The following is a 13906-nucleotide window of genomic DNA, read 5'->3' as shown; positions in this document are numbered from 1 at the left end:
GAGTCCAGTTAAATGGGTTCGGCCATCAACAGGCCAAAAAGTCCAATTAAGTTATCCGATAGAATTTGGTTTTGGGCTTCACGGCCTAATTAAAGAGCAAGTAAAGGGTTTTTGAGCTACAATGCCCATATCTGAAGGGATGTTTATTTTACCTCAAAGAGTCCAGTTTCATAGTTTTGTCCATCGACAGCCCAAAAAGTCGAATTAAGTTATCTTTGGGCTTTGAGAGACAAGAATGGGAGTCCAGCGCGATGCTGACCTGAAGCTGGAAGTAATGTTTTCTGTGTGGACTATTTGCAATCAATTATTTCATCCAATTTAAGAGGAAAAAAGGAAGAAAAAAATATATCGCAACAGCAGAACCACCGTTCCTCCCCCTCTCGCTCTCCCTCTCCCTCTCCCTCTCCTACTATGTTACATTTAGGATGAAAACCACATTTCTAATTCCTCAATACACTAAGCCCACATTTTTGTTACAACAATCACAAACAATCAAGTACAAAAGAATATTACACAAGTCACCTCTCAAGATCCTTTCCCTCCACGTTGCCTTTTTTCTTCTAGTGCAGCAGCCTCATTCAACATGTCAGCTGCATCCTTGTGCATATCCAGCTTCGCAAGAGCCACAGCTTGCATGTAAAATGCTGTTGACCATTCAGGGTATACACATTGTGCTTGCATTGCATCTCGGAGGGCAGCATCTGGTTGATCACATAGAAGATGGCATAGACTTCGCCGTGCATAAACAGTTGGAGAAATCATTGTTCCCACATCTATGAACTGCACGAAAAGGAATGATTTCTAGTTAATTAAAGCATGTCCTATGCAAAAGTCAAATTAATTGCCAAGTTACCAACAAATTCTGTCATTTCATAGCCAGGAGGTCCAAGACTGTAGGTTATGGATAAAGCGTGAGGCAATAAACTCCTGGTTGTCATATCAGAATTCCAACTTGACAGCCTCTTTTTTCAGCTTGGTTAAACCTAATGCCTAATCAACCCTACAGGCTAGAACAAGATTTATTACCTATGCCGATGCATATCAGCCTTGTTAAATTCACAGGAATCATTAAGCAGATAGCACAAAGTGAACATCAATAACTAAGTACCTCATTATATCCCCACAAGAAAATATAATTTTTTTTTTTTTTTGTAATGATGATTTTATTTTTGCATCTCCACCCAAAAAAAAAAAAAAAAAAAAAAAAACCACCTGAGAATAACATTCTATGGCAGTTCTAAAATCTTTGTCACGAAATGCTACATCTCCACGCTTTCTGGCCTCCAACATATCTCTCATCTGTTGGGTCCACTCTTGGAAGGATAACTGCACATCCACAAATAAAGTTTTGAGCACAGCATAGGCCAGCAACAGTGCATTTTTACAGTTCAATTACCTCATTAGTTCCTTCATCATCCTTGTAGTGAGTCATTACCAAAATCTGATGTATAGCTGTGAGATCCATCCGAGAACAAGCATCACCCATTGGAGAAAGAGGGTGTTGTGGAGTAGGCGGTGCTTCCTCATGCTTTGGAATTCCAAGCATCACATAAGATGGAACCTGAAAGCAAACATTGATAATACAGAAATTGAATCCATTGTAGGAAGACAAGGAAAATGCTACTTACCTTGACTAAGTTACATGAATGATTTCAAGTGATTAATATGAAAGTGGTTTATTTTTTGTTACTCACCATAAGGGCGGAGCCACATTGTCTTGAGTGGGGTCAATTCACCCCACTCAACTTTATTAAAAAGTTTTAAAATATATACATAGTACATAAAATATTTTTAATAGATTTTTAAAACAAAACACAAAATTGGGTCAATTTTTTATTTTGAATTAGTATATATAAAATGAGTTTACGTTAAATATTTTATTGCTATATAATTCATTTACAAATTTTATTTTTAATCTTTTAGACAATACAAAGGTTTGAGACATGCACAAAAATATTTTAAGCTTAAATTCTATTAGGTAGCATAGATAAGTCGAGATCTACTTTTAATGTGTAATCATCATTTTAATATTTTGATGTACTTAAAAAATGTAAGATATCTTAATTATAAAAATTTATTTTTTCATATTATTTTTATTTACAATTGATTAATTTATTTCAAATTTTAATTGTGATTTAAAATTTAATATTGATTTATATATAATTAAAATTGACAAATTAAACAAATAACCCCACTAAATAAAATTTCCAACTCAGTCACTTACCACGTGATTAGTCAAAAGCCCATTTTTTCCTCTTTTAACTTGCTCTTTGTAAAATATTTCATTAAACTCTTTTTGTGTTGTATAGCACAACTCAAAAGACGAACATCTAAATATCAGAAACGAACCTTAAATGCATGTCTTGGAAAGCAACCAAGTCTCGTGAAATATAAAACAACTGATTGAGCAGAGTAATTACTTTATTAATGTCAAGAAATGAATTAGATATGCAACTCGCTATAATGACAAGCAATCTAGTGGTTCAAGAATTTTAAATTGTATCTCCATCTGACTCGTTTAAATTTAATATCAAATTTGCGCTACAAGATAATAATATAAAACAAAGACAATACTTACATCTGGTTTATTTTGCAGTGGTGCAAGAGTAGCAACAAGATCCTTCGTATTTGGCCGCTCTCTGGGTTCATATTGTAAACATTCTGAAGCAAGATCAAAGACCACAGTTGCCTCTTCAGTTGAAAAGTTTCCCTCCAAATGTGAATCCATTAAGAGGAGGATGTTTTTCCCCCTTATCATATCAAGAGCCTGCAGGAAACATAAATAAAAATGCTATCAAGCATCAACGTTGGTAAAAATCACATTTCCAACAATCAACTCAACATTCAGCAATAATATTGTCTCTGCATATGGCTACGGCCAATAATTTTGAACATTCAATATGTGAGTATACAACCATTTCAAATGAGAAAAAATTCCGTGATTTATTTTTATCAGAACCATCATTAGCTACCAATTTAACATTCACTCTTATAACATCATAGAGCAAGCGGTGAAATGTAATCAAGATCAGGTAAGCTAGTTCAAAGTCCAGGACACTGGAACGTTGATTTGTGCGAATGAGATGACCTCTTATCCTTCTAGTCAGCTATCTTCAGAAAAATTTGTTACCATATTACATATATCTAATTATGTAACATGAATCTCACATCCACCACCTAGTTAAAAGGATATGATGCCTATGTGATAAGAAATGAAGGCAAAACAATGTATACTGGCAAGCCTCATTGATATCCTATCTAATTCAGAAAAACCAAAGTGTGGTCCGATGGCAAATTAAAGCTATCATCCAGAGATCATTAAAGAGACCGTTCAATTAAAATCTATTATTAGAATGAATGAAAAATGAATCAAATCAATCTAGTTTCCCACATTCGTAGTTATTAAAGGCTCAAGGAGGTGCACCAAGATGCCAAAGGGTCCTGGACCCCAGGCGCACGGATCGTGCACAAGTGAGGCAAGGCACAAAAGTATAAAAAAATCATAAAAATAAATTATATAAACATTATAAATTTAATTAATATAACATTACTACATACAAAAATATATGCAACATATTATTAATTTCATTGCTTATTTTTATTTTATTGCACCATCACCATTGTCCACTAAATTACACTTGAGTGAAAATTATCACCAAAACACATTATACTAATTTTACTTATAATCAAATATAATATTGAAATGATTTAATTTTTTATTGCATTATAATTTTAGTTTTTTACTATATATTTAATTTAATAATACCTTACTAAACATGACTTAAAATTATTTAAATTTAATTCTATAAAGTTATAACAAATAATTATGTATCCACTATAAAAATAATTTACATTTAATATTTAATTTATGAAAAATAGAATTAAAAATGCATGCAAACAAAACTAATAACCACCAGCCCATTACGTTAACTTAGTACACAGTAACATGCTTACTGCCAACCAACCAGTTAAAGACATCCACAACACTGCAAGTCTCCAACAAATAAAAGACACCCACAACACTTCATTGAGGGCAGAGAAAGAAAGCCATGTACGTCTCTTTTTCTTCTCCTTCTCCTTCTTCCTCTTCTTCGTCTAGTTCTTTTTTTCCCCTCCAGTTGCTTTTTCTGCAACGGTGGAGTTGACCTTGCTACTGCGCGCCTGGGTGCGCCTTAGTGAGGTTGCCCACCTTTGCGAGTTTGAGGCAATGTCTTCCCCGCCCGCCCATATTACCCCTATTTACAAGGGAATGAAAGTATAGGACATTGTTTTGGTCTTTGATAGTGGGCCTTGCCTTCTTTTTTTGTAATAATAGAACTGAATTCTTGAGTAATCCATGCTCCTTTGGTCAAAAATTTCAATTTCCTTGAAGTCTCATTTTGTAAAACAAATAAAAAATGAATTGTAAAGAAGAAAAGGCTACACCACATTAGGGGTGAAAAACTCAAAAGTCCAGGTCATGTATAGGTAAAAACTAGTGAGCGCATAAGGGAAATTACCATTGTCATGCATGGAATGGCTGGTTTACACATGTGGAAAGAGATATTCTCATACAGAAAAGACAAAGTCTACCGTTTTTCCAAAATTGTGACAAAAGACCACAATTCATCAACTCAAGAGAATTGGTTAGGAATAAAAAAGTCAGGGCAAAACATTAGCAATATTTGAGCAGGCCCAGCAGCCACTTGACATGCATAAAACTTTGCAGTGAGGAGAACCATCATATAACATTTCATCAGAGCTGCTCATTAAAAAAAAATGTCCATCTGGTTGAGCCACTGCACGGCATCTATGACTTTACCTCTATTTTACAGCTCATTACAGACCAGATTCAGGATTTGAAATACTTACATGACTAGGAGGAATGTGCTTTCCACTGAGAAGATCCAACAGGACAGTCCCGAAGCTGAAGATAACACTTTCAGGAGTGACCCTTCCTACAATAAACACTTAATTTAGTAACATTATAAAACATAAAAATCAAATACTAGTTAATCAAACAAGCAAGAAAGGAATTTGTATTGTTGCGAAAATCGGAGCCATTACAAATACAAATCAATGAAGCAGCATGTATCCACAAAAACAAAACTAATAAATAGTATATGACAGGATATTTTACTAATATATAGCTGAGTGCATTACACATTTCTGAGGATTTAACCCAAAATCGTTTAGAGTGGAAAAAGAGAATCCATTTAGCCGACCCCAAATTTTTTGGATAAAGGCTTAGTTGAGTTGAGTATAGCTGAATGCAAAAAACTATCTTGGCTCATAATTTTCATTCTTTGTAATCTCATCATATGCAACTTCATCTCAACTTTCCCAAAGTTATTGTCAACCACTTAAATTTTCAAAATTAAAATAAATAGATCTTTATCAACACAAAACACGATGTCTCAAATATTAGAGTTCCATAATCCTTGCATTTTATTCAATGGGTCACTGCATGAACAGGACAAAAGCTTGGAGGTGTCAATTAGACATAATATTGAACAGCTCACACACTAAATGCCCTATTCAGACATTACTAAAAACTAGATCTTTCAATCTGCATGATAGCTCACTAAAGCTATAGTATGTTTTCCCCGCTTATAGAAGTAACATCTCACCTCACATTGACATAATACAAATCCTAGCTGCAGACTAGAAGCTTTTAAAGTAGGATGATTATTTCACGTCAAAGTACATATAACCACACTGCAGACTCCAAACATAACTACCAAGCTCCATGACAAGGATATTTAAGACCATCTAATGAAAGCAGAAAAAAAAATCTGCACAATTTCAATGAGATCTGTAATAAAATAAAAGAAATACCATTTCTTAGATATTCAGGGGGTGTATAAGCAAGATTTGTGCTGTAACTTTTTCCATCCCTGCTATTTTTCATCAAGCCAAAACATGAAAGCCGAGGATCTCCATTCTGCCAAAGCCATCCACTAAGTTACCACTCCACTCTTATAAAAACTAGTAGATTTTCCTTATGAAAATAGCTTAACAAAACCAGATATTTTCAATTAATAAAAATCAGAATGAAAAACTCAGGTTACAGAATTACCAGCTTTCATAAACTAGGTAAAATGTATCTTGCAGGTTAAGAAGAGGATAAGTTACAGTACCTCGTCAAAAAGAACCCTATAAGCATTTAAATCATGGTACAGTGGACGACCTTCAGAACTACAATAATCTAAAGCTTCAGCAATGTACAGAGCAACTCTTAACCGCAGGGCCCACTCAATGGTTTGATTCTCCCCTGTCAAGGAAGTAAAATGAAATTATATTCAGAGACACAAAATCAGACTATGGAAACGAACTAGTAAACAAATTTGCTGACAACTTGTAAATAATTATTCCATAGAATACAAAAAAATACATAAGATGAACAATACAGCAGCAGACATCATCATATCCTTGAAGATTCTCCCTCATAAGTTGCAGCTCAATTACATCTAATAGTCTTAAAGATTCTTCTAAAATTGTTCTATTTGCCTCCTTATGTAAGTAAATTAATTAAAGTAGCTAATAAGAATCTTCAAGTCTAATTTAGGTTGAATTTTCAAATAACTAAGAACCAATTAAAATGAGTCTGAGAAATCTGCATAGAAATGAAATATGAATAGAAACTAGAACCCCTAGAATGTAGGACATACAGTGAAATAGATGTTTCGCAAGAGTATCATTGGGCATGTACTCTGCCACCAGCAACCTCTCGTCCCCATCGCAGCAGTACCCTATCAAATTAGCTAGTCTCTTGTGCTTCAACTTCCCAACACCCAATGCCTCATCCTTGAAGAAATTATTTAGCAGAAGATTAACATTAATTTAAAAACATAAAAGGAAAACCTAGAAATTGATTAAAAATTAAAAAAAAAAAAGGAAAATCGAAGAAAAAAATGCCAAAATCTGTAATTACTGCGAATTGTTTGGGATCGGGCCAGGCAAGTTTCGTGAATTTCTTGACAGCGATCCAAGTGCGATTATCCTGGTTCTGCAGGCGGCCTTTATAGACGACATTGGGAGCCTTTTCACCGCTTTCCGAAACGATGAACTCAGGGCTAAAGTTATTGGTGGCGGCTTTTAGGTCAGCGAGAGAAAACTCGATGAAACCACGGAGACCTGAGGAGGCAGCAGAGGCAGGGTCCTTGCCGTTGGCAGGTTGAGAAGGGTGGTGATTCTGCGCCTGATGAAGGTAGGCTTTTTCCTGGGAGGCAGTTACTCGAAAGAAGAAAGATTGGCAACAACCCATAACTCGGTCCGAGTTGAGGGAGTCGGCCGCCCCCTCTACCAAACTCCGTTTCAGAGAGAAACCATAAAGGAAAGAAGGGGCCGGATAGAGAGAGAAAGAGAAACGGCTTTATTTATTAATTTAGTTTTTCCAAACTGACTTAGCGCCCGTGTGGATGAGAGAAGGAGAGAAAGATAAATCTACTGAGTGATAAGCAGCTGCTGCAGCTTTCTTTTTCTTTCCATTTGCGTGTTTTTAACTTTCTCCTGTCTCTCTCCCCTTTCCATCCATCTCTCTCCCCGCGCTGACAAAACCCTTTCTCTCTGTTTCCTTCCTTCCCTTTCTTTTCTCTCTTATTGAGTAGTCCTTTTTACGTGATGACATTGAAGGGTACTTTTGTCCTTATGACCATCAACTCACTCAACTTCTTCCCTTTTTTGGCGATATTTTCTTTTTTTAATTTTCTTATGCTTTCCTCCAAATCTTAATATTATTTATTTTAATAATTATATATATATATATATTCTATTTAATAATATTAACGCTCTTAACAAATATTAATTATTTTAATATTTATTAATTATTTTAATATTTATTAATTATTAAATGCCAACTATCAACCTTCTTATAAAAAACAAAGTGTGTGCAGCCACTCAAGCGCATGGATTGATTTTGATGCAGCATCCGTCTCATCAGGTGCCGTGCGGCACCGGAAACCAAACACATCCCCTGAAAATACACATAATTTTATCCATTGTCATTTTAATTAACACATTTAACATAGAGTACTTACTGTAAAATCGAATTTTAAGAAGGGAAACCCTCATTATGAGAGCACTCACCCTGTTGGGTTGGTTGAGACCTTCCGATTAATAATTTGAAATCATTGATTTAAAACCTAAATCAATTTGGAATCGAAAAGTGGACTTAGCTGGGGTTATCATGTCTTGCAATAAAAGTGCTAGAAAAAGGGGGAAAGTTACCTACTCCCACGTGTGTTTGCAAGAGAAAATGCTTCTCTCATAGCTGTTGGCTAGTGGGTTAAGGGTTTTTTGTCTTTTCCTTCTGCCTTTGTTTTCACACTTTAGGCTTTGTCGCTTTGATGTGAGATCTCACGTGCATACCCTATTGCCATCCTCTTGCAAAACTTTTGCTTCTTATCTACCTTACATCACTAATTCACTCTAAGATTACGCAATCACACCCATTAAATTATAGGAAAATTTTTATTTTTATTTTTAATTTATACAAATCAAGTAACAAGTTGGTCCAAGGGCACTGAACCGTAAAACGTGTCAATTCAATGTGTGGGAAAATTTTGCAAATGGAAGTCATCGAGTGTTAAGAAGCATGAGTATCTTCTCTTTTTTCAACTTTCCTTATCTCAAGCTAAATTAATTTTGACATGTCTCCTCAGTGTTCACATGAATTGGCTTTGATGTGGACAATACATTCAAGTTTATTCCCTTAAGTTCCTACCTTCCTGAGTTTCCCAAGTTTCCCCAACAGGAAGGTTTAAAAGGAGATGATGGCATTCGTTGCCTTAAAAAATGAAAAGCTCTATGGTATTATTATTATTTTTTTTATTATTAGATGGCTGTAATTTTTATGTCATGTTATCAATCAAGGTGAAATTTCAATAAAAATTTATTTGAATTATTTTATTTATAATTTTGTAAGTTCTTATTTTTAAATACTTTTAAAAAGGAGCTTTTTGAACTTTTGTGAATTAATCGGATATTATTGTTGATTTTACTGGAAAAAAAATTTGAAGTTAATAAATTATTGGTCATATGAGGATATAATATTCCACATAAAGATGTGTTAAAAAGATGCATTAGGAAATTTCTATGTCCAACTTACAATACGTGAAATTCAAAACTCTATGGAAACGGTTTTCCATGTTTTTATTTTTTTATGAAAAATAAAAAAAAATATGAAAAACGCATTCACCTGTAAATAATAAAAAATAATTTTTTAATTTGAAAAAATAAAAATATAATTCATATATTTTGTAATTAAAAAATAAATTATTATAAAAACATATTTAAAAACTTATTTTATTTTTATTTTTTTAATATGAATTATTAATTTTTTATAATAATATAATTAACTTTTTTATCATATAAATAAATAGTTTTTAAAATAATTATTCAATTTTACAAATTAAAAAATTATAGCATAATTTTTATTATTAAAAATTATGATTTTTTATTTATAAAACAGTTGAAATATATAATCTTTATTATGAAGGGAAAGTAATATATATATATATATATATATATATATATATATATATATATATATATATATATATATATATATATATATATATATATATATATAAAAAATAAGAACACTTGCTCAAAGCATGAGATTAAAAAAACTATTAAGAATAAGATTCCATTGTTACGCATGCGGTTTTGTTGACTTACATTTTTTATATAGTCCAATGAGAAAGCGGAAAATTCCATAGAGAATGATATCCTGACCTGGCAAATTAAGCAGCAGCTGAAAATGAAAAAAAAAAAAAACTGCAACAATGGAAATGCCAAAGGAAATTGGAATGAAGCGTACCCAAGTGGCAGTGTGCTTTAGTTAAATTAAATTCATGATTAATCAAATTCCACTCAAAAGTAGAAGATTATCAGATTTTGAGCCGCTCATCATTTCTTCTCTCCCAATAACCTTGGCTTGGTGGCTACTCTAAAACAGCTCATGATTTCCAGGATGCTTTGCTTCATATTATCAAAGATAGTAAAATTTACCAAGGTACCAGCAATAATTCCTTCCAGGAAAATCCTCGTCAAATCAAGCTAACATGAGTACCCAAATGCATAATTTTAAGGACCTACTTGGTTCCTTCTGGTAAGGCTGCCTTCTTCAGCAAGCACATGAAGTTCCTCGTAAAGTTGAACATTGTTGGCGGAGAATTTTTCTATGGCCATGAATATTTGTTTCAGACTCGATTCAAGACTATTATTGTTGGTCATTTCACTCTGAAGCACAGCCCCTCCAGAAAAAGAGCTGCGAATCGCATCCTTACTGGCTAGAAACATCTTCTTCCCTCGAGGTTGCATTACCTTTTGCATCCTTTTCTCCTTTCTTCCCAAAATCTTGATTCTTTTCTCCAAATCCTTATCTGCAATCAGTCTTTGCTGCAAGTATATATAATGCCTTTCTACTAATTGATTTATGCTCATGAAAAGTCCGTACATGCATTTAATCACTTCCATCTCCGAGATTATTCCCATGCCATGTGACCAATGGTTAAAGAAGGCGAACATAGGGGGAAGGGGAACCTCTGCCTTACCAGGAGATAATGGTTTCTTGTCATCAGACATTTCTTCAGGCTTGCATGGAAGAAATTTTAGAAGCCAACCATTCAAGGCCTTGATATAGCTTCTTTGGGCAGTGATCCAATTGCAAAAGCTCAGATTACAGTTCTGAAGTTCAATCTTGAGTTGTATTGCTGCTTCCAAATGAATTTCACTCAACTTCCCGTTGGATACAATGGCATCTAAACCTCTGGCTTCCACAACTGCTTGGGATTGACGCCTGTGGCAATCTAACATGGCTTTCCACATTTCAAGTAACCTATTAACAACATTGAGTAACGTTAACTGCACTTATTATACCATATTTTTATAAGAGATTCATGGTCAGTAAATCCAAGTGGTACTTGCAGACAAGCAGCATCAGGAGTCACCTACATTCTTGAGATTTTCACACAATCCATTGTAGACCCAACATGTAAACATATAGAATACGCTTGCAAAATAAATAAGTTGATGCATATTTCTGTTTTAAGTCTATGATAAACGAGTTTAAGCAAGGCCTAAAATTAATTTGAATATGTGCACCTGGAATTATTTAGAACACTGAAGCACTTATATGGACGCACCTATAAAAAAGAAGGGTCTGGCATGAATGCGAGAGAAGGGTGCATTATTTGTGCATTTGGTGTAACCTATCTCTACGAGTGAAATAAATATGCACCGTAAGGTGAATCAATGGCTTACTATAAGATTAGTTGTATGAAAGTAAATGAGACTTACTTTTGAATGAGTTCACTGATTAGTGGCCACAGTTCTTCATCCCTTATCTTACTGATAAAAATCGATGTTCTGTCAATAACTTGAATTGAAACTTTGATTTTAGTAGATAATGCCCTGATTAAAGTTCGAGCAGAATCAACTTTATTGGCTTCTGCACCTTTCTCTCCAATGTTTTTCACCTGCCTATAGTTCCTTGCAAGCATAATACGCAATTTTTCCTCAGCCTACATTACAATGAAATGAAAACACCATTATCTCCTGTAAAAGTAACCCAAGAAATCAATTCTTGACAAGTTCAAAAATAAAGCACAGCAAACATGAGCAAGAGACAATCAGAATAATGAAGTCTATCAGCCAATTCAGTATCCTTGTACTTGAATAGAATTTTTTCTACTATTGTTTTAAAGAAAATATTGCATATTAAAGTAAAGATGGCAAGAAAGTGAACACAACCAGGAATGAGGAAAATTGTCAATTGCTATAATTATTAAAAGAAATGCAAATTGAGTTTGTATCTGCAATGCAATTGCCTGTTTCTACCAGTGAATTAGCATGCATTCAAAGAAGGAGAATGTAAAAAAGACAACGTAAAAGGCTACTGAGATTAAATCTCCTTTGATAAGAGTAAAGCATACCTTGACTTCATCATATAGTTTCTTCTCCCACATGCATAGCTTCTTGAGAGTGGAAGACAAATTCGCTGAAATCACAGCCAAATCTTCATCAAAGCCCTGACCAACAGAACCAATCTTCTCTTTAGATGGGGTCTCGGTAATTTTAGAAGGTATCACCAAGAAAGATGGGGTTACCACATGCAACATCTTGGAAGAAACTCCTATACGAACAAAGAACAATCAATTTACTTTGAACAACATCTGAAAACAGAGAAAACAAGAAAGTCGATGTTAAAATTTGAAAAGGTAACCTTGATAGATAGAATTCTTATTATTGTAGCGGACTTTTCCTGTATCAAGTATCTTTAACACTTGATTTCCTGACTCTGCAGCTTTCTCAAAGAGAGCCTCCAGTTCTCTCATAACCCCAGGGGTACTTCGATTCTCAGACTCGACAGAATCTTTCGTCTCTTTCTCTGAAATAACATTCGTCTGCACCACATTAACATCAGGCTGCTTCGCCTCACCATTTTCCACTGTCAATTTGGCATTACTCTGTTTCTCCTCTCCCGCCAAATTTACTGAATCTCCAGGAATTTTACTCTCTACTTCGTCTTTAAGCTCATGAACCCCTTCCTTATCCCTAATTGGTAATTCATATCTCTCATATGTATCAAAGAAATTCAAGAACTCCCAAGTGGAGCCACTCGGAGGAGGAGGCGAAGGCGTTTTCCATGCAGAACCACCTTCTGGAGAGGACGCACCGCAAGGAGACTCACGAGAACGAAAAAGGCCACCATTATTTGCGAAATAGGCGTACTTATTATGGTCATGATAAGCATATGAATCTGATCTAGATAGATTCGGGGTTTGCCGATCAAAATAATTGGGGTGTATTCCATTAAGAAAATCAAAATCCCTGTCCTTAAATTCTTCGTCCTCTGAATCAGAAGGAAAATCGAGGTGCGACTCCGAGTTTGAACTGGAGGGATAGTGATCAGGTGAAGGAGAAGACTTCAAGGGATTAGATTTAGCGGCAGTGGAGTCACCGTTGGAATTAGAATCGGAATGAATATTATCAAGGTTTTGATCAAAGAAAAGGCGAAGGGAGGGGCCAAGAGCCTTGAGAGAGTGCATATAGGCGACATGAGCATCAGCAAGGGCATAGCTTTGATAAAGCGCTTCATCGAGGAACTTGCAGCGGTCGTGACAGAGGGAAACCGCAGGGAGATGGTCAATTCTGGAGGTGGAGCAGCCCATCAAGTAACGGTTACTTGAGAAAACGCTGTAGTAATAGCAGAGGAAGAGAGAATTCAAATTCTGATAAACGGAAGATGAATGTACTTTGCATTTAATTTTATAAGAGAAGTGCAGAAATTAGGGAAGCAAGGGAGGGAGAAAGAGAGACAGAAAGCGAAGTCAAGTATACTAGTGAGCTTTTACGGAGGAATGGGTGGCGGGATCGGCATATAACGTCTCTCTAGTATTTTTGCATTTTATATTTACAGTTTTGCCACAACCTGTTGGCTAGGGATGGCCAGTCCCATTCTGGTCAGACCAGAATTCGATCAACCTAACTTGCAATGGAATTTGCATTGGAATCATATGAGATTATTAGGTGCGCCCCTATTAGTTTCACTTTTTATAATTAGGGAGAAATTATTTTATTATATTTAAATAAATATTATTTTTTAATATTTTTAATATATTCAATAATTAGCCTGAAATTAGTCTCGGCTTTGAATCATACTAAAATCAGCTGATCAAATTTTGGATAAAACTGAATTAGAGTGAGCCTCTTGTCTCATCTCAATCCCCATTAAACTAGAGAACCAAAATTATTGATTTTTAAGCCGAACTAATTCGAGCCAAACCGTCGGCCATGTCTATTAGCCTACACCCTTTCTTCTGTGTTTAGCAATAGAATTCCCCTTTGTTGTTAGGTGGTCACACCTTGTTATTATTGTTGTATTCCCATTTTTCTGTACTAATTACTACCGTTATAGTTG

The 13906-nt window shown here is 34.7% G+C and overlaps 2 protein-coding genes across 2 annotated transcripts; both read right to left on the bottom strand.

Annotated features, from left to right (window-relative positions):
• Window positions 1-419: 419 nt before the first annotated feature.
• LOC110661003 (serine/threonine-protein kinase BSK1) lies at window positions 420-7574 on the bottom strand. Its single transcript, XM_058131473.1, has 9 exons — window positions 6914-7574; window positions 6651-6786; window positions 6120-6253; window positions 5818-5923; window positions 4852-4937; window positions 2579-2767; window positions 1397-1561; window positions 1213-1326; window positions 420-780 (listed from the first exon to the last, which is right to left on the bottom strand). Exons 1-9 carry the CDS (start codon window positions 7244-7246, stop codon window positions 526-528), a joined length of 1518 nt encoding a protein of 505 aa, XP_057987456.1. The 5' UTR covers window positions 7247-7574; the 3' UTR covers window positions 420-525.
• A 2028-nt stretch (window positions 7575-9602) lies between these two features.
• Window positions 9603-13351, bottom strand: LOC110661002 (protein ALTERED PHOSPHATE STARVATION RESPONSE 1-like). Its single transcript, XM_021819491.2, has 4 exons — window positions 12209-13351; window positions 11919-12118; window positions 11284-11507; window positions 9603-10822 (listed from the first exon to the last, which is right to left on the bottom strand). Exons 1-4 carry the CDS (start codon window positions 13155-13157, stop codon window positions 10069-10071), a joined length of 2127 nt encoding a protein of 708 aa, XP_021675183.2. The 5' UTR covers window positions 13158-13351; the 3' UTR covers window positions 9603-10068.
• Between the last annotated feature and the right edge of the window lie 555 nt (window positions 13352-13906).

This window comes from Hevea brasiliensis, chromosome 2 (genome assembly GCF_030052815.1).
Source record: "Hevea brasiliensis isolate MT/VB/25A 57/8 chromosome 2, ASM3005281v1, whole genome shotgun sequence".
NCBI classification, from domain to species: Eukaryota; Viridiplantae; Streptophyta; class Magnoliopsida; order Malpighiales; family Euphorbiaceae; genus Hevea; species Hevea brasiliensis.
Note: the sequence above shows the minus strand (reverse complement) of the source record. Positions and strands in the feature narration are given on the sequence as shown.

Excerpts from the sequence above, each read along its gene's own strand:
- LOC110661003 (XM_058131473.1), bottom strand. The coding sequence starts at position 7,246 with ATGGGTTGTTGCCAATCTTTCTTCTTTCGAGTAACTGCCTCCCAGGAA. Across the intron at positions 6,254-6,650 it reads TGCGAAACATCTATTTCACT|GGGAGAATCAAACCATTGAG; the intron begins GTATGTCCTACA and ends CTTCCTTGACAG. Across the intron at positions 2,768-4,851 it reads AGCACATTCCTCCTAGTCAT|GCTCTTGATATGATAAGGGG; the intron begins GTAAGTATTTCA and ends TGTTTCCTGCAG.
- LOC110661002 (XM_021819491.2), bottom strand. The coding sequence starts at position 13,157 with ATGGGCTGCTCCACCTCCAGAATTGACCATCTCCCTGCGGTTTCCCTC. Across the intron at positions 12,119-12,208 it reads TAAGAATTCTATCTATCAAG|GAGTTTCTTCCAAGATGTTG; the intron begins GTTACCTTTTCA and ends TTGTTCGTATAG. Across the intron at positions 10,823-11,283 it reads ATCAGTGAACTCATTCAAAA|GTTACTTGAAATGTGGAAAG; the intron begins GTAAGTCTCATT and ends TGTTGTTAATAG.